This window comes from Galeopterus variegatus, unplaced genomic scaffold (genome assembly GCF_000696425.1).
Source record: "Galeopterus variegatus unplaced genomic scaffold, G_variegatus-3.0.2 Scaffold130, whole genome shotgun sequence".
In the NCBI taxonomy this organism is placed as follows: Eukaryota; Metazoa; Chordata; class Mammalia; order Dermoptera; family Cynocephalidae; genus Galeopterus; species Galeopterus variegatus.
In genome coordinates, this window is record NW_007726241.1 from 823,858 (window position 1) to 851,649 (window position 27,792).

Below are 27,792 nucleotides of genomic sequence, written 5' to 3' on the forward strand. Positions count from 1 at the left end.
GCCCACTTTACACATAGGGAAACTGAGGCATAGTGTATTAAGTCCTCAGTAAGCCTGAGGCTACACAGTGAGCAGGTGGTCCGTGCTCCTAGCTGCTGCACAGCTCCACTGAATAACAATGCAGCACCCGTAGTTTAACCCCTCTGCTTCTCAGGATTATAGGATCAGAATTCAAAAGGAGCATATCGCATTGTGCGTGCTCTTTGAGCAGCAGTTCTGCACCCGGTGCCTCAGGAGTTAGAAAGATGAGGCTGCCAGTCCTCTGTCCTCAAGGAACCACCAGTCTTAGGAGGGTAGAAAAGGCAAGAAACAGGCAGAAAACAGCGAGTGCCCCACGAAGGGTGAGTGCTCTTGTGTACCGGATTGGAGCCGGGATTGGGGGTATAGATTGTTGAGAAAGTAAGAGAAAAATGAGAAAGGTGTCTTTAGAGAGGTGGCATTGACAACGTGTTTCTCAAAAGCATTCTGCACCCTCATCTGACTGTCTGAGTCAGGGGTAGCCCAGACTCCAGCGCCCAGCAATGGATGAGGCCTTTCCACCTGCTTACCCTCCTCTCCAGCCCTCACCCCTGTTGTGGGGACCCCGAAGTGTGAGTGAGGGATCAGGTGTCAGGTGAGGGAGTGAGCTCCAGATGTTTCGCTGTAAACGCAGGCTCCACGTTCACTCCGGCACGTGCACCCACTCCTGGCCTGCAGCACCCCGTGCCCTTGGGGTCAGCCCTGCCTTAGCAGATCACCTTCCCATCATTAAGGGGGGAAACGTTCAACAATTTGGCCATGAAAACAAACTCGGAAGGGTCTTTGAATCTAGGCTTGCCTTTGAATTCTTTGTGCCTCTCCTGCAGGAAGCTTTATTTTTGGCTCTTTGGTTTTGTATTTTAAAGCACCGTAACTCACACCGCAGAGTTTGCCTTGAGTTGTTGGCCCTGAGGACTTGCTAAAGGGGCCCAGGCCCTGGGAGCATGGGGTGATTTTTGGTTGGCTGTCCTGGGCCAGGCCTCTCCATCCTGGGCCCCTTGAGTGTGCCCCAGGGGACCCAGTCCCATAGGAGGGGGCAACTGGAGCCCCTCACTGGACTCTCCGGGGCGGTAGGTAAACGTGTTTTGTATTCAGGCTGTTTCCCTCTTCTCTCCACACGCCCTATCTCTGCCCCACTCCACCCTGCAAGAGAGAAAACACTTTCTCACTCCCCAGAGAAATGGGAAAAATGCTTGTAATCAAGTTGTAACACAGATTCCGTGACTCCTTAAGGAAGCGAGTTTATGGGCAGTCGGTGTTAGCGTTCCAGTGTGGTTTATTCTTCAGCTTCTCTGCTATCCTGCTGCAGGGGAAAGATGGTATTAATAACCTGTCGTGCTAAACATTTGATGCTGCTATAAAAATAATTCTTCAGTGTGTGTTTTTCCCACTGGCCTCCTGCTGCTTCAGTAAATGAGTAATGTTTTAAAGTATCCATTCCTTAACATCAAAATATTATCCTTAATTTGATTTTTTCTCCACCTTCTGTCCTCAAGCGAGGAGAGTAAAGCCAACTAAAAATAACTGTGCTTATTCCTTACCTAGTCGTTCTTCAGCAGGTGCCAGAAAGGTAAGATCCTTGGGCACCAGCATCAGTACAGGGGGGTCTTTCCATTGTGGTTCACTGACTTGCAGAAGAGCCTCCTCACCTGTTGGGATCTCACCCACTTACTGCCCACACCTTATTATTTTGTGTTAGGACCTGTTATTATACTCTTTTGTATATGGGAAGGTTGCTCTGGTTATATACTGTGGTATTTAGGATGTTTTCCTCGGTGAGCAATACAAAACCCAAATCAAACTGGCTTTAGGAGTAAAGGGAATTTATTGGTTCACTGAAAAATCCAGAGGCGGATGGCTTCAGGCTGGGGTTGATCCAGTCACTCCAGTGTGTTCCACAGACCTGGTTTCTTTCCTTCTACTGCTCTGTCTCTGCAGTGGTTGTCTTCAAACCTAGAGTGGCTCCCCTCGTAATCCCAGGATGGCTGACAGCAGCTTTCGTGGCTATGTAGCTCAGTGTTCACCTCCAGAAGGGAAAAGAATCTCAGAGAGGCTTTGTCTCCGCATTGTCTGGGAGGTCTTACTGAGGTCTTGTGCCTATCGTCGGAGCCAGGAGAATGCAGTCGTCCCCCCTCGTCTGTGGTCTCACTTTCTGCGGTTTCAGTTACTTGTGGTCCAGAAATACTACAGTTTTTGAGAGAGACCATTCACATAACTTCTATTACAGTGCATTGTTATAATTGTTCTATTTTATTATTATTTGTTTTAATCTCTTGCTGTTCTTATTTACAAATTAAACTTTAAAAAAAAAAAACATAGTATTTGTAGAGTTTGGTGCTATCCAGAGTTTCAGGCATTCATTGGGGATCTTGGAAACATATCTCCCGTGGATAAGGGGGGCTACTGTACGATGCACTGATTGGCTTAGCCTAGGCCACACGGTCCATATTTATAGTGGGGGGTGGAGTCAGCTTCTCTAGAACCACAAAGACCCCTAGATAAAGGCATTGTTGGGAAGGCAAGAGAGATGATGCTGGAGACCAGCCAACAAATATCTAGTACTTACAGCTTTGCAGGTCTTCAGTTGTGAACAAAATAACATAGGTTTTTTTGTTCTGGGTGTATCAATTGATAAATATTGGTACTAGAAATATGTCATTGAAGGCGGGACCCTATATATTTTTCTACCAATTTTCTAGTCCTTCTTTTCCTAGCTATCCTAGTCCTTCCTATCCTTCTTTTCCTAGCTCTTGGGCTGGGCATTCAGGGAAAGAGCTTGTCAGGAGTGAGGTCAGATCAGAGAGCTCCTACCTGCTGTCCCAGGATCTGAAATTGGAGGAAAGGAGGAGAGTACAGAGGTGTAGACATTATTACCCGTTCAATACAATATAGCTTAAGAAAAGAATTTTTATTTCATGCAGCATTACTCTAAAAAATAGCCTTAGGAAAACTGAACTACAGTGAGAAATATTCCCCCCAACTCGTTCATTTCCCGCACTCTGAGCTCTCCTGTTCACGATTCTTTTGTCCCCACATCCTCCCTCACATCCTGGTTTTTCGTGGACAATAAAGAGTATCCCATCTTCACTTTTCAGCGGGCAGTTTGCAGTCGTGAAGAAATGCCGTGAGAAAAGCACTGGTCTACAGTACGCCGCCAAGTTCATCAAGAAGAGGAGGGCCAAGTCCAGCCGGCGGGGCGTGAGCCGCGAGGACATCGAGCGAGAGGTCAGCATCCTGAAGGAGATCCAGCACCCCAATGTCATCACCCTGCACGAGGTTTACGAGAACAAGACGGACGTCATCCTGATCTTGGAACTGTGAGTGCCGCCTGTGTGGGCTGGGGAGACGGGGCGTGGGGGCAGCACGTGCGGCCGAGTCAGCCCATGGCTTCCGACCCCCGGGGCCTCGCCAGGTGCCCAGCCTGAGACCTCGCTGCAGTGAGGTAGCATGAATTCTGAAGCACAGCTTCCATGACTGTGGTTCCACCTCATTTGCAAGAGGGTCACCAAATCCGGGGGTCCAGTGCCACCTGGGGTTCGTCAGACACATGTCCTGCAGTCCTCTCGCTCTAGTTCTGTCCTGCCTGTATTTTCTACCTCTCTCTTGCTCTGTTCTCTTTCTCTCTCCTCCCCTCTCCCATTCCTCCTTCCTCTATCTTACCTGCACGCACCCCGTTTTTAACTGATGGAACCGTCAAGTCTGATTATATGAATGGGAAATTGACCCAGAGTCCCTCGGATGTGATGATAGGACTTGGTTTTGAAGCGTGTTGCTGGTTTTTCAGGCAAGGCCTGCCCGTGGGATGTTGTGATGGGAAACTAGTTTCAGCGCATCGTTCTGCGGCGTTTCTAGTCTCCACCTCCCGTCCCCTCCTGTCCCTGGCTTCCCGCCTGAGTGTGCTGCACAGGACCCCACCCCTCGTGACCAAGGGTGCAAAGCGGGCTCTGTCTCTGGGCGTTTTGGATGGAGGCAGGACTTTAGTGTCCTGAGGGAGGAGGGGTAGATGGAGCTGCAGAAGGTTCTCTGACAAACCAGTCCTGGGTGGTCCTAGTGATGACAGCCGGGGTCTCTCACGTTCAGATTTGCCCTCTGCCAGCCCCCCAGCCCCGCTTCTCTGCAGATCTCTCAGGGGTAAGAAGAGGTGATTTTTAAGACCAGAGGAGAAGGAAGCGGAGGAGGTTTGCAGAGCGGCCAGCCCGCCCTGGTGTCACACTGCAGGGACCCGGGCCCAGCAGTCACCCATGTCTGCGGGTCCCACAGCTTCTGGTCTCATCACTGGGATTTGGGCACATTCCTTTGTGGGTCTCAGCTACAAATTTCTTACCTATAAAATGGGGTTAATAATACCTACCTCAAAAGGATTTTGGGGAGATAAATGAGATGAGAATTTTAAAATGTCTAGCACGGTGGTGGCTCATAGATGTGTTTACTGTATGTTTCCTTCCTTCCTTCCTTTAGAGCAGGAGTTCTCATTTTTAGGCTGGATCGTTCGTGGTTCTGGTGGCTGTCCTGCGCAGTAGAGAAAGTCTAGCAGCATCTCCGGCCTCTACTCAGCGGATGCTGGTAGCAGCCCTCTCCCCACCCTCACCCAGTTGTGACAACCAAAATGTGTCCAGATGTTGTCATATGTTCCCTAGGGGCAAAATCTGCCCCCCCCCTCACGCCCCAACCCTGGCTTTTTAAAAGGAAAAGCAGGGCTTTAAAAGGCAGAGGATTAAGGGCCTGCTTAGGGTACAGCAGAGCAAAAGTGACAATCATGGTGTAATCCCCACCATGGCTTTATGTGGCTTCCGGGAGGCCAAAGGCTATGATACAGATGGGGACTGGGAACCAGGCAGAACTGAGATCAAAATCCAGGACAAATCCTCCTGTCTTAAAGCCTAAATCTCCTCGCTTAAGGTTTTGTCACGAGAGACTGTGAACACAAAGTGCCTGCAAGAAAAAACGTTACAGTCACAGCTGTTTTGCCTTCTCAAAGAACTGCCAGGTTGTGCCCAGTGGCTCAGGATTGTCGTTTGCCCTCTCTTCATACCACAATATTTGGACAATGCCTGCGAGTCAGTGCCCTTCTGGTGCCCGCTATGCGTGTGTATTCTGGACCCAACTTCTGTCGACCGACCCCATTTCAGATATTTCCCGTTAGGTGCCTTTACCCTGCATGTAGATCGGGTAGCACACAGTTATATTTTACCATTTGATTTTTAAAATTTTTCTTTATCATGCAGTTAATATGATCTTGGAGGAGGGTGGTGTAATTCTATGAAAGTTAACATGTGGATCATGTAACCAATCAAATCAGGACACAGAATAGTTTTCATACCCCAAATACCCCAATACCCCTTGTACTATCCCTTTATAGTCACACCCTCCCTCCACCCCTTAACCCCAGGCAACTGCTGAGCTGGTCTTTATCACTGCTGTTTTGTCTTTTCGAAAATTTTGTGTAAATAAGATCATACAGCACATAACCTTTTGCGACTAGCTTCTTTCACTGAGCATAATGCTCTTGAGGCTGGTGCACGAGTAAATGGTTCCTCTTTATTGCTGAGTAGTTTTCCATCGTATGGATGCTTGTTTATCAGCTCACCCACTGAAGGGCATTCGAGTTGTTTCTGGCATTTCGTGATCGTGAATAAAGCTGCTATAATCATTGACATACAGACTTGTGTGTGAACATAAGTTCTCATTTCTCTTGGGTAAATATCTAGGAGTGGGATTGCTGGGTCATGTGGTGAGTGTGTGTTTAACTTTATGAAAAACTGCCAAACTGTTTTCTAAAGTGGCTGTGCCACTGGACAGCCTCTCCAGCAATGAATGAGAGTTCCAGTGGCTCCACCAGCACTTGGCAGTGCCAGTATTTTTTAAAAAATTGTCAGCATGTTAGTGGGTGCACAGTGGCTTTACATTGTTAACTGTGTGGTGAGCTGGAATAGAAGTTGAGCAAGCCCACCAGGAGCAGCTGTTGGATGGGAGTGGGCAGGAGGGGTCTTAGGAGACGGCCAGTTCCTCCAAGGGTTAGACACATCCCTGGTTATTTGCTCTTTGCAAATTCCACCATTTCCTGCAAGCTGATTGGCTCGTCTCTGCACCCACCAGGCATGTGGGGGGTTGTGATGGCTACTTTTATATGTCAGCTGGGCCTTAGGCTGCCCAGATATTTGACCAAACATTATTCTAGGTGTGTCTGAATGAGATCAACGTTTAAATTGGTAGATATATATATATATATATATATATATCCTGTGGGTTCTGTTTCTCTGGAGAGCCCCAGCTAATACATTGGTACTGCGTATCAAGGAGGGAAAGTGCATCCTCATTTTTATCTCGGAAGCCTGTCCCATTTTACATGTATTAATATGCCACAAAGAGGTGTTTCTTAAATCTTTAATAAATATTCAAAATATAAAGTCGTCCAGGAGAAACACTCATCTTTGCCTTTGAGAAACTTACCATCTTTCTAAATTCTAGTAGCTTTAAAAGAAGCTTTAGTCACTGGTGACAGATTCCATCTCCTTTTTTCTTTCTTAAGAATTCCGAGGTACAGTGGTGGTTAAAGAGAGAGTGAAAATTAGGAACTAGTTAGAAAATAACCCTGGGATGTAGTAGTGGCTACTTGTCTGAGCCCTCTGGTTTTGTAAACTTTAAGCAGATATATTTTTTGGATTTATCACTTTGGGATGAACTCCATGGCAAGTCAGATTTCCTCTGAGGCTCACTGACGAAGCATGTTGGAACCTTGTGCGTGTGTGTGTGTGTGTGTGTGTGTGTGTGTGTGATTCTCTCCCCTCCCAACTCCTTACCACTGAGATTAAGATCCCAAACTACCATTCCCCTTGATATTTCACAAACCACGCCCATGCCCAGTGGCCTGAAAAGGTACCTTTTCTGTCCTTGTATAGAAACTATTTGGTGACTATATTGAAGGCACAGTTGTCAAATCCTAGTCCAGAATCTGCCCTGTAAAATTTTTGCAAGCCTGAAAGCAGCTGTGAAGCAATGACTTTTTCCCCACTTGCTTCCATGGAAAATAATCTTTTCGTAGCAGATCTGCTATTGTGGCTCAGCACAGTATATACACGAAGGAGGCACACGTGATGTCTTAAAATCACGAATTTATGTCCTCCACGTGCCATTATTCCCTAATGAAGTTATGCCGATACAAAAGTCTCTTCCCACTGTGTTACTGTTCACTCGTGTGTCATCGCACGGGTGAGCTACTACAAAACTTTGATCTTGGGCCGGCCTGGTGACGCACTGCTACTGTGCGCCGCTTGAGAGCGTGGTGGCGCTCCCGCCGAGGGTTCAGATCCCACATACAGACCAGTTCCCGCTCACTGGCTGAGTGAGGTGCGGGCATGACACCGAGGGTTGCGATCCCGTTGCCGGTCCCGCTCCGGTACGGGCGCGACACTGAGGGTTGCGATCCGTTGCCGGACACGAAAAAAGACAAAAAGGAAAAAAAAAAAAAACTTTGATCTTTAGTGCTTGAGTCAGTTCATACTTTACCTTGTTACCTAGTGAAGAGTGAAGGCAAACTCACGTAACTTAAAGTCAGTGCTGTTTTTAAGTGTGTGGCAGTGTTAATCAGAGGCACTGGCTTCTAGCGCACCATTCCTAAACTTGCTGCCCAGAAACAGATAAGTATTTTAGTCTGTGTATAGTGATGCATTTTTCTCTCTTGCTCTCATCTTCCCAACCGTAGTTCACACCCAAATACCCTTAGGGGCTAGGCAGGCAGTGTAAATGAATGTGGTTGGTTTCCATGAAGTTTCAGTGCCAGGGAGGCACCAGGGAGTGGTGGAGACTGTGACTAACTGGAGTCTTCATGCCCCGCTTCAAAGGGATAGTCACGAATCAGTTGATTGCTGCCATGTGGAATTTTTCCAAGAAAAGTCTATAATCTAGGTTTTTGATGTGGGTAATTGGTTCATAGTATTCATGAGCAGACAAAATAAAACATATCGGAAGCCCACATGTGGCCTGCACAGATTTCCATATTCTAGCCTGTTTTATGTAAGTGGTAAGTATTAGTTGATTGCTGCTATAGAAGAAGCAATGTGAGATAAATACAGTCAGAGACTGCCCTCAAATGCCACTGATTCTGTTGGAAGGGCAGGGTGCATACTTAGTATTATAAAATGATTTTATTTAAAGGTACAATATGATTTAAAACAGTGATTCTCCAACTTTAGTGTGCATCAGAATCTCCTGGAAGACTTGTTAAAATATAGACTTTTGGGCTGCACTTCTAGAGTTTTGGATTCAGCAGGTCTGCAGTGGGCCCAAGAATTTTCATTTTTGACACATTCCCAGGTGATTCTGCTGTTGGTGACCAGATCTGGGGTTCACCTTCTGAGAAGCTGTTAGACTTTGAATTGTGCCCCCCAGGAAGATATGTTAAAGTCTTCGCCTCTGGTACCTCAGAAGGTGACCTTATTTATAAATAGGGTTGTTTCAGATGTAGCTAGTTAAGATGAGGTCATGCTGGAGTAAAGCGGGACCCTAGTCTAATATGACTGTGCCCTTCTAAGAAGGCCACGTGAGACAGAGACACAGGAGACGCCCTGTGCAGACAGAAGATTGGAGTGGTGTATTGATAAGCCAAGGAACGCCTGGGCCCACCAGAAACTAGGAGAGGGGCATGGAACAGATTCTCCCCCAGAGCCCACAGAAAGGAGCCGACCGGGCCACCACCTTGGTTTTGGACTGCTGACCTCCAGAACTCTGAGGTCACACATTGCTTTTTTAAGCTGCCCAATTTTTGCTACTTGGTCATAGCAACCCTAGGAAGCTAATGCAAAAGCAGGAACTGAACAGAAACTGTCCTTCCTAGACCGGGAGCCTCCAAACCTGTTAACCTAAAATTCTATAAGCTACTTAGAGACAAAACAAAACCAAACCCCGCGTCATGGTAATTCCATCAGGTAACTGCAAATGATGTGACACACAAGTCTCACTCAGTGCAGGACGCCTGAGCAGAGAAGGGTTGAGAGGGGTGGGCCTTTGGGGTCTACCCTGAGGAAGGAATGGAAACGAGTCTGTCGTGGCCTGCTTCAGGACAGTCACCTTAGTAGCTTTAAATCACCCGTGTGAAAGATTACCACGTGAAGATTTATAAAGTACAGTTGCTGAAATTACCAACCAAGTACTGGCATAGTGAATTGTTCCAAAGAAATCAAGCCAGTTTGGTTCTTCAATACCCCCTTATTTATTCCGCTTCAATTTTAAAGCAAATCTTTAAAACAGAGTAACCTCTTTTAGATTTCTGTCTCTCTCTCTCTTTTTTTTTTTTTGTGACAGGAAATTCCATTTAATTAGTACAGTCTGTTGTGGTGGTAGCGCAGTGCAGAGCATGGAATGAGTAATGCATTTTTTTAAAAAGGTAAATTTTACTTATTGTTTTACTGTGATAAAAAACCCAAAACAAAATTTACAACTTAGCCTTGATACAGTGTCCAGTATGGCAGTGTTAACTGTGAGCACGCTATTGCGCAGCCCATTTCTAGAACTTTTTCGTCTTGCAAAACTGAAATACTATACCTATTGAACAACTCTTCTTTTTAGCTCTTTTTTCAACTTTGGGTAAGTTAATATTTTCTGGAATTCAGTTTGTTCATTGCAAACAGTTGCCAACTGGTATTCAAACATTTGCGCAATATTAGATCACTTCGTGCAGGACCCTTGTTCAGTTGGCTCACTCTCTCTTAGCCAAACTGAGATGCAAAATAATCAGAATACAAATACGAATTTTTTTCATCCTCTGTCAGTGCAGTGCATGTATGCATGTGGATACCTACTGACTGAAAGGTGGCCAAGTTGTGTGACGCCGAATGCAGGAGTAGGAATATCAGTGAGGCTGCTAAGTGAGGTGTATCTGATGCTGGGGCCTCTCAGTCCCCAGTCCCCGCCCCTCTCCTGGTGCTCAGGACACACAAAAGCTCACTCGGGTTTCTTCAGAGTGTTCTTTTGCTGCTGCATCTGTTCGCTGTTCTCTGAGCTTGAGCCAGCTCTTTTGACTTTTTGAACTTTTGCTTTTATTCACAAAGGTAATTTCAAGAGCTCTTCTGGGTTATGCTTTTGGCATCCCGCTCCTCACATATCTACTATTAGGCAAGAGCAGAGAAGTAAAGTGCATTTGGCAACAGTCTCAGCCTTTCACAACAGAATTAAATCATGGCGAATAGGTTATTTTCCATTCTGGCATTTCCTTGAGAAATAAAGCCCTGCATGTACGTCTTCCTCCACAAACTTGCTTTTTGCCAATTCAATTGAAAAGTGTTTCCTTAGTGTTCAATAGGTATTTTCACTTACTTAAGAGGATTATTTGATTTCTGGATGGCCTTAAGAAAAATCAGGACAATGGAAATGTTAAAACAAACCACGTGTGGGATCGCTGAGCTCATAGGTCTGTAGCTTTTAGGATGCATTTATAATTTTAATATCTGGTGTGATGTTTTCCATGTAGACAGTGGGTATTTGGAATCTCGCTTAGCTCTGGGAAAGACCTCTGATTGTTAAGATTTGGAAACTGGGGCCACACTGCCGCCCTTTGGCCAGCCTTAGGGACTTCTGTAGCTCCCGGCACGTGGCTATTCCCAGAACCCTGGTAGTGCAGGTCCTGCAGTCGGTTTGCACTCCTGCACAAATCCTATTCTCCTTCCTGTCTTGGCCCGCCACTCCCCTAACCAGCATATCTAGAGTATGTGACAGAAGGGAATTCTGTGGCATTGTGGCTGTAACTGACCCCTCACCCTAGTCTCACCTCTGGGCCCGTTCCGTCGCCTCCCTCGCCGCCCCAGTGTCTGCGCCGTCCCAGGCACAGGACCCCTACACCATGCTGCGGTGGCCACTGCTCAGCTTCCTGCTGAGCTCACTTCTCTGCACCAGAGCCCAGGTCCCTCCCAGGCCAGCTCGGAGGTCCAGGCTGAGCTCAAACCTCCTGCCTGGTTCTTGTCCACCCTGGTCATATTGCACCCATGTCTAGGTACCACCGATCCTAGAATTCTGGATGGTGGTTGGAGTCAGGGTTGGAGACAGGAAGCTGGGATACAGCCGGTGCTCCAAAAGAGTGAGTGCCCAGAACACAGGTCACGGGAGGATTTATTGTTAGACTAGTATCTGCAGCAGGTCAACGACAGTCTTTTCAGAACCATCCATCAGTCCTTCACAGCCTCCCCTCCTGCCTCATGTCCTTGCAAAATGTTGCTTAAAAAGCAAACAGAAATACTTCTAGAAACAACCTAGGATTGCTTTTTTTCTCTTAATCTATATTTCCAGGTAACTGAGTGTTGCCTAATCTTCTTCTGTTTAATCACTCTTTATCTTAATGTGTGTAACTTGTTCTAATACTGTCTAAGTTGCTGCGATGCAAATGGGGAGCGTCCGGGCTCCAGTGCGCCTGCAGTAAAGATGCACTTGCTGCATACGCAATTGTCGCTTTCGTTTCCAGCCTCTGTACCTTCGTGGTTTCCAAGCATGGCTGCCCTGAGACGTGAACGCCGCTTTATTGACAAAATTAGGTAGAAGTGAGGCACGGGCTAAAGGACCTGCTCCTCCCTAGGTGACACAAGTGTCAGTAACTTCCACCCCAGTACTTTGATGGGAAAACTCAGGTAGAATCGATTGAGAAAAGTAGGGTAGACCTTTCTGTTCTTTTGAGGCACTTCTGGTTAGGCGGGGTCAGCCCCAACTGCCTTCAGAGAGAAGATGCAGGAAAGTGACAGGAGTGGCTCTTGGGGGAGGAGAAGTGTAAGCTGCCCTGGGTCTGTGCCTCTCCGTGCATGTCATTTACTCCTGCAGGCACCTGCAGGGTAGGGGTCCTAGCACCGGCCTCCAGAGCGAGCCCACCCTATCCAGAGGGAGGTCCCAGGGAGCGAGGGGGCAGATTCTCGTCCCCAGGCTGTAGCTTCTTGGGGAGGGACTTCTGTTTGAGCTGTCCAAGCCCTAAGCTTCTGCAAGCCACTGTGGGATTTAGCCTCTAAGGCCCCGTTGTCTGCGGCTGGTTGGTCACCTTTGCCCTTTGCCTCCTCAGACAGCGATTTCTGCATTCCTGGGCTTCGGCCACACTGTTCCTTCCCTGTTTCCTGGGCCCTTCCTGTCTGCTGCTTTCTCTAGTAGTGCTCTCGGCAGCCGTGTTGTTCTCGCCTCTCATTTCTCAGCATCTCCATGAAGGTGGGGAGGGCAGAACATGTCCTAGTTTTCCCGTGGGCGTGAAGCCTGGGAGGTGGGATGGCTTCGTGGGCTCTGCTGTTACTGTCGTATGTGCACATTTCTTTAATGGCAAGACTGTGTCCTCCTTGGGCACCCACAGCACTTAAAACTGTGCCTGGCCCAGTGAACATGTGTCAGGTCTGTATAGAGCACAAAAACAACACGGTGTGCTGGAAGGGACGTGTGTGGCTCAAGAACCAAAGTTCCCCACCCACGAGGACATTTTTCTTGATGAGGTATTGATCTACTTGCTTGAGCTTCAGGAGATGTACTGTTGACTCGGTTTCCCAAAGAGTAAGGTATTCTTCACTCTTGAACGTTAGGGTTTGAATCAGTCTGTGTCCTACCAGGAAGCAGATGGCACACACAGACCACGAAATTTGAGACAGCTCACAAAGATGTATGCAAGGTGTAGAGAAAACGATGAGTGATGGGGAAACGTTGTCCTGGAACTCGTAATAGTAAAGGGCCATCACCGTCCTATGACCTGACTGCTAAGGAAGGGAGTGGCTTGAGGACCCGGAGAGGATAACTTCCTGGAGAGAAGTGTATGGCACGAGCTGACCCCTCAGAGGATGGACTCAGCCAGCCCGTGGCAACCTGTCGGCCTCATTCACCTTTCCTTTTGGTGCTACCTGTTGTCCAAACCAAAGTAGAAGCCTATTGACAAGGGAACCTTTTGATCGGCCTCTGAGCGGCCGCCCTGGACCAGAACTGGACGTAGAAGGGTGGCCCATGGATCTGGAGAGGGAAGTAGAAAACAGTCTTGCTCTGAGTTCAGAGGGATTCAGAGCTGGTGCTGAGGCTGTCAGATCACGTCCCATCTCAGCCCCCTGCCGAGTTCTAAAGAACCAGGCCAAGGAGAGCAGAGGGGAGTCAGGGGCCGAGGAGGGGCACGGGGACAAGGTGAGCCTGACCACCTAGGTGAGAGGGAAAGAGAGGGGTAGCCTGAAACCCAGCTCTGCTAGAAGACGGGGCTGACTGACAGCAGAGAGCCACCCCCACCAGCGGCCTCTGAGAAAGACGGAACGAGGTCTGGGTCTTCTCTTCAACCGCATGGGCAGCTAGGAGCCCTGTCACGGCACCAGCACCGTTGGTGCCATGGGTAGAGGGGACTTCTGGTTGTCTGAAGAGCTCATCTTCTTTCTCTGTTTCCTTCTTTGCATAATTATTTATTGAGTACCTGCTTGTGATGGCCACAATTATACCAGATGCCAATGACAGTCAGCAGCTTTACTGTCAGCTGCCCACCTCTGATTTTCATTGGCATCCAGCATGGTACTGCCAGACGTGTAACAGGACCTGCACTCCTGTCCCCGGGAGTCCCATCAACCGACCTTCTAGCTGACTCTTTCCTCTCCCATGCACCCAGCTTGAACACGTGGTCCGTGTCTGACCCTTTCAGGCCCAGAGTGGAAATCAGCTAAGTTGACAAACTGCTCTGTTCCCATGAGAGAGGATGCTTAAAGTACGGCAGGTCACAAATGACGCAGAGCCTTCTGGAAGCAGTGCCTTTGGCTTTGTTTGCTCTCTTCATCCCCACGTCCTTACCCTGGAAAGGCCCCGCATTGCAGTTCCTCGGGATTATCTCAGCAGTCGCCCAGCTAGTCCCCTTAACTGAGTTCAACCACTGACCGTGTGCTAGCGTTCATGTCCTCTCCTAGATGCTGGGCATGTAAAGACAAGTAAGTAAAACGCTGGCACACCCCCTGGCAAGCTCACAGTCCACTACAGGAAAAGACACATAAATATGTAAAACATGGTATACAGCAGGTGCAACAATTGACACACTTGTAAAAGGCAATGAAAACACATATGAAAGCAGTTAAAGCTAACTGGGTATATTAGTCTGTTTGTGTTGCTATAACAGAAATACCTGAGACTGGGTAATTTATAAAGAACAGAGGTTTATTTGGCTCATGATTCTGGGACAGCTGCATCTGGCACAGGCCTCAGGCTGCTTCTACTCATGGTGGAAAGTGTCAGGAAGCAGCAGGTACAAGCAGATCACACAGCGAGAGGAAGCAAAAGAGAGAGAGAGAGAAGGTGCCAGGGTCTTTTAAACAACCAGCTCTCATGGGAACTAACAGAGCAAGAACTCGCTCTTTAATCCCCCCGTGTAAGGAGAGCATTAATCCAGGGTAAGGACGTGGGGATGAAGAGAGCAAACAAAGCCAAAGGCACTGCTTCCAGAAGGCTCTGCGTCATTTGTGACCTGCCATACTTTAAGCATCCTCTCTCATGGGAACAGAGCAGTTTGTCAACTTAGCTAATTTCCACTCTGGGCCTGAAAGGGTCAGGACACGGACCACGTGTTCAAGCTGGGTGCATGGGAGAGGAAAGAGTCAGCTAGAAGGTCGGTTGATGGGACTCCCGGGGACAGGAGTGCAGGTCCTGTTACACGTCTGGCAGTACCATGCTGGATGCCAATGAAAATCAGAGGTGGGCAGCTGACAGTAAAGCTGCTGACTGTCATTGGCATCTGGTATAATTGTGGCCATCACAAGCAGGTACTCAATAAATAATTATGCAAAGAAGGAAACAGAGAAAGAAGATGAGCTCTTCAGACAACCAGAAGTCCCCTCTACCCATGGCACCAACGGTGCTGGTGCCGTGACAGGGCTCCTAGCTGCCCATGCGGTTGAAGAGAAGACCCAGACCTCGTTCCGTCTTTCTCAGAGGCCGCTGGTGGGGGTGGCTCTCTGCTGTCAGTCAGCCCCCTCTTCTAGCAGAGCTGGGTTTCAGGCTACCCCTCTCTTTCCCTGTCACCTAGGTGGTCAGGCTCACCTTGTCCCCGTGCCCCTCCTTGACTCCCCTCTGCTCTCCTTGACCAGGTTCTTTAGAACTCGGTGGGGAGCTGAGATGGGACGTGATCTGACAGCCTCAGCACCTGCTCAGTGAATTTCAGCTCTTTGAACTTTGCCATCTCTCCCTCCTTCTCAACCCTTCTTCCTCCTCAGTTTACTTGAGGAGCACCTGAGTAGTCCCCCTGCTCAGTCTGAGGGGGAGGACCATTCTGCTCTGGGCCACTCGACATCTCTGCTGTCTGCGGCTCAGGGGCGGCTGATGAGCAGGCAGCCTCGTGCTTTGGGTCGGCCATGTCCCCGTCTCCTGGGCTAGTGGTCTTCAGCCCGGGATCTCCAGGTCGTTACCGACAATCAGCAGCTTTGGCTGTAGCCCTTCTTCACTGGATCGGCAAGGAGGAGTAAGCCCAGTCAAGAAGCCAGAGGAGGTGGGTCTCTGTGCTTCCCCTCGATAAGAGCCTCCTCTCGTTCTCAACTAGACGAGACAGATTGATTTGGGAATAAACCTCCATCTATGGCTGCCCAGCTTGGTTTACTTCCCGCCGGCCTTTTGTTCTCACGCCACTGGTGATTACGCAGGCTGAAGAGATGTCTGGCTGCCCCTGTTTTTCCATTTGCCCCACTTTCGATTGGCCTCATTATTTCTGTGGATCTCCAAAGCTTAGACTGAAGCCATGAAAGTAAAAAGAGGCTTTGCTTATGCTGCTGTCATTCTGGCTGTTGAGTTTATTTCCCTTCGTGCGAGGACTTTCTTTAGTAAAAGAAATCTGCAGGGGCCAGTAGGAAGCTGGAGCTACAGCTGGTCTCTCACCTTCCTCGCCCAGCACGTCGCCTCGAGCAGCTCCCCGCCTGCCCTTCCTCGCAGGGTGCAGTGCACATTGAATATGATCTTTGTTTCCAGCATGGCTTTGAGTGGATGAGGCACCCCAGGGCCCCAAGCAGATATCTGAGTGCTGGGGAGCAGGTCCCTCCGCACACCTGTATCCCCTGCATGGCAACCCAGTCGTCAGGCTCGGCCACTGAACTCTAGGATGCCATGTCCAGAAGGCCATGTGTTTGCAGGGAGCTTCCTGCTCGAACTGACCTCGTCAAGATTTCCTTCATTCTTGGGGACAACTGCATTGAGCATTTCTACATCTCCTGGTCTACAACTTCCCAGAGAAGAAAGAGTTTTTGCTGTTTTCCTTGTGTGTATCACCCTCGCTGTTGGTGTGACATTTTCTGAATATTCTCCAGACTCCGCATCTCTGTCAAAATATAGAGTCCAAGACTGTCTGCAGCCCTTTGCATGTTGACAGATGGGGGCCCTGCCTCGTGCTTCAGGTTTTAAATCCATGCTGCATTCCAGGGCAGGTAGCTGAGGATCCACTCCGACCCTGGCGTTTCTTTCTGGCATGCCAGCATCTGGTTTTTCTCATCTGAATTTGTTTATAGTGTCATTTGAAGTGGTCACTGTGGACCCTTTCTCTCTCCCCTGCCCTGACTCTTCACCCCCATCAGAACGGAGGCCTGGGTGACTGCCGAGGTCCTCCCAGAGCCCCAGGCGCGCTGAGGCCCTTTCTCGCACATAGTCACCTCTCTGCAAGGGCACCCTCTGCCTCTGCATTTATCTGGGAAGCCCATCGCGCCGCGGCTCTGCAGAGGCTTCTCTCTCGCCATCCTGCCCTTTCTCCCATTTGCCTTTGTGAGTTGGCGGGCCCCATCGTTTTCATTTCTGGAGGTTTCCTGGAGCTTTAAACAAATTCTGACTTCATCTGTTTGGTTCACCTCCGCCATCTGTCCCTCTTTCCGATGCCCTGTCTCTGCCTTTCCCCCACCGAGATGAAAATGCAGGTAGAGAATCAGAAAATGAGCCAGTGCTGGGAGCTGGGGGCCGGAGGGCTGTGGTGTGCACTCACCTGTTGTAGGTGTGACAACCTGTAGGGTGCCATGTGTCACCCACTGCCTGCGCACAGGCCCTCATAGCTCACAGAAGCACCGTCAGCGTTTTCCTCTCCAGAGAGCTGTCTCTTGCAAGTCTCCAGACCGCAGCACATTTTCTAGAGCCACAGTCACTGTGATGTATTCAGTGGGTAGAGCAAAGGCAGATCTGTTTCCTGAGAAAGGGAGAGAAACAAAAACTGTTGTTGGCTTGTTTTCTAAATGCCTCGTTACATTCCACATACTGCTTCCTCCGAACTTCCTAAGTGCCGCGTGTAGCTGAGGACTCAGCCTCGTGTCTGAAAAGCTGCTTCAGCAAACTGCCTCTCCGTCATTTGGCCTTGAATGTGAGCGTGCTGTCACTTAAGTCAGGAGCTGGGATGATCATATGAGGGACCACGGACTTGAAAGCACCGACGTTCGTTATGCTGTGTTAACAACTGCTGCTGTCTTCTTACCAGCTGACTAACGTGATCTGGCCGCGTGCTGTATGGCTCCTGCTGGTATTGATAAGTCATGAGGCATTTTCTTCTACCAGTCCAGCATTCTGTTTCCATCTTGGATGCTGAAAGAAAGTCATGATGCTGCTTTTTCATTTATGAGTGAAAGTGATTACTTTACACTCTTCATTTTTCTGCAGAGGCCATACTTTAATCCAGCTTCACCGATTAGTCTTCCATGACTATAGAAGATTAGATTTGTGAGGCCAGGGACCTTTTGGGGATCCCAGGTAATCTCTGAATGGAGGTCTTTTTACAAGCCTGAAATTTTCCTTTTCTTGCCACAGTTGGTTGAGGTAACAGGTTTGGTCCCCCTTGAGCATAGTGTACCTCCTTAAGAACATAGGTTTTCTGTACCAGTAGCAGCAGTCACTGGAGGCCCCATGTCAACTGCATACGAGGGACCTGAAATTGAATTGTCTGTTAGTTCTTCCGCAGGTTAATGGCAGGTGGAGTGGTTACCCGTGGGGCTGGAGTGGGGGTTGGGAGTGGAGGCATGAGACAAGTTAGCGTTTCTATGGAAGTTTCTGGGTGTCAGACAGGAGAGATTTTGGAAGGGGAGCAAGCTAACATTTTCTGAAAAACAGCTGTATGCATAGTCTGTGCTAATAAGTGCTTTTTATTTTATCTCATTGAATAAAGAAGCCATGAAAGCGTCAGCCTTTCAGAAAGCATGGCCTGAGGAGAGAACCCCTAAGATAGGAGGTAAAACATTTTCTCTGTCCCTGGAAAGGAACTCAAGGAACTTTATTTTTTCTGAATAATAATAATCACCATTTACTGAGCACTTTTTACTTTCCAGGCATTGAACTAAACACATTATGTATATTGTGTCTTTTAATCCTCACAAGAGCCCGAGGAGCCAGGGTCCTGAGCTTCTGTGGCTGTGCAGCAAACCGCTCCAAAGCTTGGAGACTTAAGGCGGCCATGGTCGTTTATTTTGTTCACGATGCCATGATTTGGGCCCGGCTCAGCAGGGACAGCTCATGTCTCCTCCTCACAGCACAGCTGGGGTGGCCGTGTGGGGCTGGAGGACCCCCTGCAACGATCCCGATCAGGCTGGCCCGCGGTGCTTGCTGATGGCCGGCGTTCAGCTGGGGGTGCTGGTTCTGCCACGCATGTCCCTCTCTGCCACCTGACTCTGCCGCAGCATGGCAGCTGGGTTCCAGGGACACGTGTTCCAAAACAGGACATGGAAGCTGCCGGACTCTTGAGACCTGGGCTTGGAAACCGACACAGCATCACTTCTTTCATATTCTACTCAGCACGCAGCCACAGAGCCTGCTCAGACTAGGCGAGGAGAGAGGCTGCAGCCCGCAGTGGCTAGTGGCAAAGAATTTGTGGCCACCTTTGTTCTGCCAGAGGCCTGGAAAGATTAAGAGTCTTGCCCTGGATCACACAGCCAGCAAGTAGATAGGTCTCTTACGCTTTGCTTTCTTCTAGATCCTGTGACACTCCTGAGGGGGCCAAAACACCTGACTGAACCCAGTCCAGGTTTCTGTACCTTTTCTTGCCATTAACTGGGCCTGTAGTGTCAGTGCTCGCCATAGCTCCAGAGACCCAGTGAAGTGGATTCTGGAGACATTCCTAAATCACTTCACCTGTATTTGGAACCCTGGCAGAATCCTAGGCCCAAGAAGAAGAGACCCAGGGGGTATATGATAACCATATCCAGGTAGGGGAAGGGTGGTCGTACAGAACTCAGAGTGGCTTGTCTTCTGTGCCCTGTGCTATTCTTGAGCAGTTGGCAGACTACAGCTGATGGACCAAAGCCAGTTGTCTGCTTACATGTAGTGCTTGGGAAAAAATGTCTACATTTTAAAGGGCTGAAGAAAAAAGCAGAGATGAATATATAGCAGAGTCAGATAGTTGCAACAGAGACTGTACAGCTCGCAAAGCCTCTCACAGAAAATGTTTGTTAATCTCTGTTTGGGAAGGCAGAATTAGGATCTTTGTTACCAGAGGTAGATCTCAGGTCTGTATAAGGAAGAATGTTCCAACTAGAGTTGTCCATCAGCGGGAAGAGCAGCTCTCAGCTGAAGGTCATGCAGGCAGATGGCGGTGTCTCGGACACTTTGGGTCAGTGGTGTGCTGGTAAATGTTTAACATCCGGCTCTCCAGGGGGGAGAGGGGCTGATTTGTAATGTTGCCTATCCTTGGTGTGAATACTCCCACCATGGCCAGTTTCCAGCTGCCAACGTGATGTCACTAAATGTAGAGTCGAGTGGAGCTATACATATGGGCCCTCGGGAGCCTCAGCTTCCCGTTGTGATAGTGTCAGGGGATCAGCACTAACACCCTTGAGTAGCTCCCAGGATAGAGACGTGCAGGGACTTGGGGAGGAAAAATAGTACCAGGAAAAACATGGGAAATTCCATCTGCTGCTCTGAGTTCTCGGGCAGCCATTGTTAATATCCATAAGCCCAGAAAGATTAAGGACCTTGCCCGGGACCACACAGCTACTGAATTCCACCTGCTATTTAATTGCCCTCATTTTCGGTTTGGAAAGTCTTGATATCTATGAAAAGGTTGAAAAGTTTGACTGCATCCACATTTAAAACTTCTGTTTAACAAAACATCACTTTAAGCAAAGTTAAAAGGCAAATGACAGGTTGGGAGAAGACCTTTAGAATATATGAGATCAAGGTTCAGTATCCAGCATATGCAGGGAACGTCTATCAATCCATTAAAATAAAAAGGAATGACAGTCCAGTAGAAAAATGGGCAAAGGGTATGGACGAGCAGATTGCACCCACCCAAATACAAGCGGCCACTAAACATGAAAGATTATTAATCTCTCTACTAAACAGGGGAATGTATGGGAAAACACTGATTAATTTTTTTCACCCGTCATATTAGCCAAAAGTAATAATATCCAGCAGATGAGGCTGTGCAGCAAAAGCAGCGTTCGTAGAGCGCCATGGGGGGTGCGAGTTGTTACAGCACCACCTGTGACCGAGCACAACTTGTGACCCAGAAGTTCCAATGTGGGCTGCACATCCTAGGGTCTGCAGAAACCGTCACATTCTCAGAGTCGGCAGGTGCGCCAAGGACCATTGCTTTGTAGCTTGTGATTGTGACAATTTGGGAACACCATGAAGGCCACCAGTCAGGGAATGGCTAAATAAACTTTGATCTAGACACCCAGATAAACATTAGACAGCAGTGAAAATGAGGAAATGAGAGACCCATAACAGTGGGCCTTGCTGTGGTGAAATAACAAGTTGCAGATTAATGCATATGGTCTCGTAACCATTTATGTTCTGAAAATGTATGTAGAACGATGTTGTGTAGTTCACAGAATATATATAAAAAATTCTGAAGGGTCACACACCATATTCATACTAATGCATGCTTTTGCAAGGTAGGAAGTGCGGAGGAGGGCCAGGACTGAGAAGGATGGGAGATGGTCAGAAGGGATTTTATAGATGGATGTTTTAAATTTTTTTTATGGAGAATGTGTTTTTAAGAGACCAAGCTAAAGTTCACTTCTTTCCAAATGGAATGGTTGCTGTGAAGGAACCTGCCATCTCCCTCGATAAGCCCAGGTCCACCAGGTTGGCGGGGTGGGGGGAGGTGTCTGAGGGTGTTGCTGGGTGTCACGTTGGCCCATGAGATTGAACTTTCTTCTGAGGACTCTCTCTAATCCCCTCTGTCACCTCTATCCTGGCCTGGAGGTCCCCTTAACACTTGCTGAAGCAAGAAAATGCTTTTTAAAAAAATTTCTTGTTGCACAGTTGGGACAACGGAAGCATTTTAAATAAGTCTTTGCTAAGAGCTGAGAATGGAAGGAAGGAAATAGTCACATTAAATAGATAGTCTTGGGCCGAGCCCGTGGCACACTCGGGAGAGTGCGGCGCTGGGAGTGCAGCAGCACTCCCGCCGTGGGTTCGGATCCTATATAGGGATGGCCGGTGCGCTCACAGCGCTCACTGGCTGAGCACGGTGCGGCCGGTCTCAAAAATGACAACAAAAAAAAATAGATAGTCTTACTTAGGTTAAAAGAATAAATTTAGACAAATTAAATTTAACAAAGTTTAATTAAGCAAGAAAAGAGAGAAAAAGATTCCCGATTGGGGCAGCCCCTGGAGTCAGAAGAGATTTCGAGGGACTCTGCCACGTGGTCTGTTAAAGTTTATAGGTGGAAAATGGACGTGACATACAGGACAGTTCCTGCCTGCAGTTGGCTGAGACTCAGCTCTCATTACTGAGGGACACTTCTCAGTTAGGTTTTCAATTGGATTACACATTAAGTTAGGTTTCAGTTCGTGTGTAAGAGCTCAGGTATATTAATATCCCCATTTTATATAAAGACATAGAAGCTGTGCCACAGAAGGTGACTTCACCTATCTGAGGTCACAGAGCCCGGACTTAGACCCAGGGTGCCTGTCCCCAGTGCCTTTTAACCACTGAGCAGTAGTCTCCCTTAGGGATTTTGTTAGACACCTTCAGAAGGCTCCTTCCCACTTTTTTGCACAACCTCCTTGGGTAAAATGCAAGGTTATTTCTCCCTGCCCGCATGAACTTTGAGTGCCAGGAACGCTTTTTCATGAAAATCCCCAGAACTCCTTTTAAGTTGTAATTTAAATTTGAGGTAAAAACAGACAGAAAATGTGTTTTCAGATACAGCTTGCCCTTTGGATCCAAAGGAGGTAGAGCTAATTCAGAAGAGGCCTTAAGGTTAGGAACTCCTTTGATATTATTCATTCGATTTGGGGGCAGCACAGCACATAAGCAAACAAATGGTTCAAGCCCTTGAATGTGTTTCCAACCTTAAAGTCACGCGTGTTTCACAAATGCAGAAAAAAATGTACCGTCTTTTATCTTCCTCTTCACATGCCCCAGCTTCAGTTTTGCATTCAGCTAAGTCCTCTGGTTCTCAAGGAATTTAAATTAGAACATGAGAGGTGAGAATGTGGAAACCCATCAAGGCTTCCCCTGGATTAACCAGAAAGAACATTCAATAGGCAGCGATGATGATGGAGCACCGAGTTTTAATTTTTGGTTTATTTAGAGGCAAAGCCAAGGAGCGGTTGGGTTCCACCTTACTCCTTTACATCATAGACACCAGGATAGTTATGTTTAAAGAAATAATCATCTCAAAATGTTTTGGGAAATTACTTAAGCCCCAAGGACAGGACCAGATATATGTTTCTCACCTAAATTTTTCTGACCTGAATTAAAAAAAAAATTATAGCAGTGCATGAATGAACCCTTCCTTCGTAGGAGAATCCAAAAGCAAGATTAAGAAAGAAGCGTTAGTGGAGTCTATTCCCCCCTTCGTTGCTTCCTGTGCTTTTCCTGAGTTGCGTTAGCCGTCCCGTAATATCGTAGCTGGCGAGCACTTGCTACCCACTGTGGGTTGGATTAGATGTCCCCCACGCCTTTGAAATATGTTGAAGTCCTAACCCCCAGGACCTCAGAATGTAAGCCTATTTGGAAATAGGGTCTTTACAGAAGTTATTGAGTTAAAATGAGGTAACTAGTTTGGGCACTAACTCAATATGACTGGTGTCCTTTATTAAAAAGGGAAATACGGACACAGACACAGACATGCACAGAGGGCAGACTGCGTGGAGAGGTGCATAGAGGATGTCATGTGAAGGCAGAGGACTGGACTGATCATCTGCAGGCCAGGGACCAGAGATTGCTGGCAGACCACCAGGAGCCAGGAAGAGGCAGGAAAGGATTCCCCGTTTCAGAGGGAGCACGGCTCTGCCGACACCTTGACTTTGGACTTGTAGCCTCTAGAACTGAGAGACAATAAGTTTCTATTCTTTTAAGCTACCCAATTTGTGGTGGTTTGTTAGTATAGCCCTAGCAAATGAATGTACTACCTATATCTAACTCTTTAATTTTCTTATTTTTTATTTTTTGGCAGCTGACAGGTATAGGGATCTGAACCCTTGACCTTGGTGTTTTAACATAGCACTCTAACCAACTGAGCTAACGGGCCAGCACCTAAATCTTTTAAAATAACATTTAGGATGAAATAAAATAAAAAATTTCAGTTCCTGTCGCAGTCTGTGTGACATCATATTTTCCAAAGTTGGCTTCAGTATTATCTCCCATCCTACATATTTCTCTAGACCCTTGAAATTCCCCCATGAGCAAGTGGATTCTATCTAGATCCCCTTCCCTTGCATCTGGATGGGCTTGTGAGTCACCTTGACGCCCTATGACTTCTGAGGCAGCTTCCACCCCGCTTGCTGGCACACTTGCCCTGAGCCCTGAACTGCCATGTGAATGGTTTGCCTGTGTTGAGGTCACCGTGCCATCAGGAAGCCCAAACTAGCCCAAATGGAGAGACCACATGGAGACATGAGAGCGCAGGAAGAGAGGTGTCCAGACAGCCCGAGTGCTCCAGTGCCACTGCAGTTTCAGCTTTAGCTGTTCTACGATTGCAATCTCGTGACAGACCCTGCACCAGAATTGCTCAGCCAGCCCTTTCTGAATACCTGATCCATAAAATGATTGTTGTGTTTAAAGCCACAGATGTCCCAGGGAGATTTGTTACACACTAATAGATAGTGGCAACAGTTAGTATGTTCTGTGCTTTGCATTTGCTACTTTCATTTAATTTTAATTTTAAAAATAGATTACATTATTACTTCTGATTAAATAGATTTATATTTAGAACAAATAAAGTACAACCATAAAATATCAGTGGCTTAACATAAGAGGATTTATTTCTCACTTAGAGACCCACTGTGGACGTGACAGGTTGGGTGCCTCTCCTATAAGCAGTGACTCAGGATCCATAATTCTTTCACCCACTTGGCTGCTCCCTAGTCCTCCTTGGAGTCCTCTGCTGGGTCATCTGTGTTTAGGTGGCCAGGCAGGTGAGAATGTGAGTGGAGGATCATGCAGGATGTTCTTGGGGCCAGGTCTGAAATGACACACATCATTTTGGTCCATATTCCACCTGCTAGAACTAGTCCTAGATTCAAGGGAGCTGGAAAATGCACGTTAGCTGTGCCCCCGCGAGGAAAAGGCAAGTGTGGTGGGAACACAGCAGTGACTCTACCACATCCACACATGGGATCACAGAGTCTTAAAACATCAGAGGGGGAAGGCCCTGAGAGGTCATCTTCTCAGGGTGTGGTCCATCTGCATCAGGATTACCGGAGAGACTTGTTAAAATGTGTATTCTGAGGCCCCGAGGAAGTGGGTCCTGGGAAATGGCATTGAAAATATTCCCCAATTATTGTTGTATGCTCGAAGGATAGAGAACCACTTGACCTAGTTGGTCAACCCTCTCATTTTACAGATAGCAAAGTTGAGATCCAAAGAGGTGACATGACCTCCCTATGTCCCTTCCACTCATCCACACTTGAGGCCAGAGTTGGAGTTGGGGTCCTTTGTGCTGAGGCTCATTCAGCCCTCTGGCCATGCCACCTCTCAGGGCTTTCCATCCTAGCAGGCCAGGCCTTCGAGGGTGCTGCCCTAGGAGAATACACTTGGCTTCTGATTTGTCCCAGTGGTCCCCAATTCGCCAACTACGTATACTTGGTCTGTGACACCAAACAGGGAAATGCAGCGCAACACTGCAGAATCCTAACATTTGCCTTGTAATGGGCCTTCTTGGGTAGTTAGCGTGTAGCCAAGAGTCCTCTGCGGTTTAGATCATGATCAGAGCTGGTCCAGAACCAAGTCCTGTTATATCTTGGGCAGTTCCTAACAACAGTCAGGGTCCCCCGTAGTGTTGAGACATAGGAATTGGAATCCTGGGATAACGTCGTGTTCGTCACTCAGAAAGTGCACTTTGTTTTCAAAGGGGTAGCGTGTCCTGACAACGTTGTGTTGTGGCTTACTTTTCGGGAGGCTTTGGTGGTAGTAAAAGGCATGGGGGAGGAGGCACCTTCACATTTTGCAGCTCTCTTGGTGAAAACAGCAAATGCTTATTAGCATGTGTTTCACACAATTTCCATGATAATACTGTGATTTATTTATTTTATTTTTTTTATTATTATTATTTTTTCCTTTTTGTCTTTTTTCGTGACCGGCAACGGATCGCAACCCTCAGTGTCACGCCCGTACTGGACCGGGACCGGCAACGGGATCGCAACCCTCGGTGTTGCGCCCGCACCTCGCTCAGCCAGTGAGCGGCCAGTCTGTATGTGGGATCCGAACCCTCGGCGGGAGCGCCGCCACGCTTCCCAAGCGGCGCACTATAGCAGTGCGCCACCGGGCCGGCCCGATAATACTACGATTTAAAACACTGACTCAAGAACCTAATGAAGGAGGTTAAACTTGCTTTTCTAAATTTGCTGCACAGATTGCTCATCCCCCTTCCATCAATCTTCCTTCTCTTAAGCAAAATGTAGAATGTGGAACGGAGAGGAAAAGCGCCAGGGTTTTAACTGATTTCCTTGTTAATAACATTATTCTATGTTCAGCAACGACACTGTGAGCACTTGTGTTCTGGTTCTAAGCACATCTCCCCGCCTTTGCCACCACAGCAGTGAGGGAGGTGACACCAGCCGAGGAAGCGGGCAGAGGGGCCCGGGCCAAGCAGGGAGCGCAGGACTCGGAGCGTCTAGACAGCCTCGGGCACCTGCACGCCCGCCCAGCTGTTTGCCCGCTGTGACAGCTGCCCCAGCACCAGGCAGCCCTACCCCAGCTGCTGCTCATGGTCGCAAAAGGACGACGGCTGTGGCGTCACAGCGGCTGCAGCGTCACAACAGCTGCCATGTCATGCGATGTCATGGTGGTCGCTGCACGTGGGGCAGGCAGGAGGAGCTGGCAATGCCGTCCTTAAGTGTCTTTTTGCAGCACGTGACTGTGTGTAGAAGCACAGTGTGTGCGAGCGAGGTGGGGTCAGGAAGCCCCTGAAGAAGGGCAGGGAGAGGAGAGGTCAGACGGCAGTGCCCTCGGGGGACACCGTCACCCTCCTGCCCTGTCCCCCCCACCCCGGGCAGTGGACCATTTGAGGAGGAGTTGAAGGCAGGAAGGGCTTCCGTGTCGGAGCCTGTCCTCTGTGGGGCGTGGTGTCCGACAGGGCAGTAATGTCCTTCCTTTATAACACTGGCTCCACGTGCGGGATCTCAGTGTCCTGCCAGGCCCACCGGTGCGTTATGTGTGTCTGTTGTCTTTAACCTCATAGCCCTCGAAGGAGTAGGTCTTACATCCTGTCTGATGGGACGAAGAGGTTCAGAGAGAAGGGACAGCATTTAAGATTTGAGCCGGGATGGCCACGCCGCCTGCTGTGCGTAGGTGGGTCCCCGCAGTTGAGTGGCAGCAGACGGCAGGGAGCTCGGGCTGGGGAGGCAGGCGGGTGGGACGTCTTTCTTGGGGTGGGTTGGTTCACAGTCTCCTGTTTTTTTCTTTCTTTTTTCCAGTATAGTTGGATTCCCTCTCCCCTATTGTTTGTCTTAAGAGTGATAAAAAGATACAAGAGTGAGAAGCGGGGGCTTCAGGTTGTAGAGTGGGAGACGTTGTGGGGGACACGTGGCTGAGGGCTCCACGGAGGGGAGACAGCAGGGCCGACCGCATCTCCCAAGAGCAAGGCTGGGGGTGCAGGGAGGAATCGGGAGGAGAGGAAGGCCGCTCCCGGGGGCAGTGTCCCTGCCTGCTGTTGTCCTCTGCCACCCACGGGGGCACCTGGGCTCCAGGCTGGGCTCAGGCTTTGTGGCCTCCCCTAGGGGGTGAGGCCTGTGGACTGTTTGCAGCTTCTGCCAGGGCCCTGGGGAAGAGTCCAGGGGTGGAAGAGCCACCCCACTGTCGGATAAGTCAGAGGGAGGCCTTGAAGCAGGAGCATGGAATTAAGTCTTGGGAAAGTAGTTCTAAATTTTTAGTGTGCTAAGAATCACCTGGGAGGCTTGTTAAAAATGCTGTGTCCTGGCCCCCACTCTTGGAGACCTTATCCCCAGCAGCAGGTTGGGAGAGAAGCCCCAAATCTGCATTTTTAAGGCATCCCCAGCCATTTTGATGCCAGGGGACCGTGGGCCACGTTAAGACAAACATCAGCTGGGAGGGTGAAGGGGTGGGATTTGAAACTTTTAAGAAAACAACTTTTTTCATTGTTGTTTAATCTCATGCACAACAGTTTACTTAGCTGAATGTGTGTAGATGCAGTAAGTATAAAGTTCATGGAGCCATCTTGCCAAAGGAAAGATAGTGAATACAAGAGTTATATGTATAATTGCACTTACTATGTTGCAAATGTGTAGTTAAACTAGATGAAGATTAACTTACAAAACTCTTATTGAAAGCTCCCTGTTATTTGCTGTTAATCACCAGTGTGGAGTTTTCAGGGGAGTTTGCTTGATAAAAAAGTTTTGAGTGCTTCTGTGCGCCTGGCCAGCGCTGAGGTGGGGTGGGGTGGGGTGGGGTGGGGT

At 48.4% G+C, this 27,792-nt stretch overlaps 1 protein-coding gene across 1 annotated transcript in view; it reads left to right on the forward strand.

Annotated features, from left to right (window-relative positions):
• DAPK1 (death-associated protein kinase 1) overlaps positions 1–27,792 on the forward strand; it is a 177,290-nt gene that overhangs the window by 83,513 nt on the left and 65,985 nt on the right. The window contains exon 2 of the mRNA XM_008588607.1: positions 3,114–3,335. Coding sequence (XP_008586829.1) covers positions 3,114–3,335 — 222 coding nt within the window. The remainder of the gene's footprint in view (positions 1–3,113; positions 3,336–27,792) is intronic.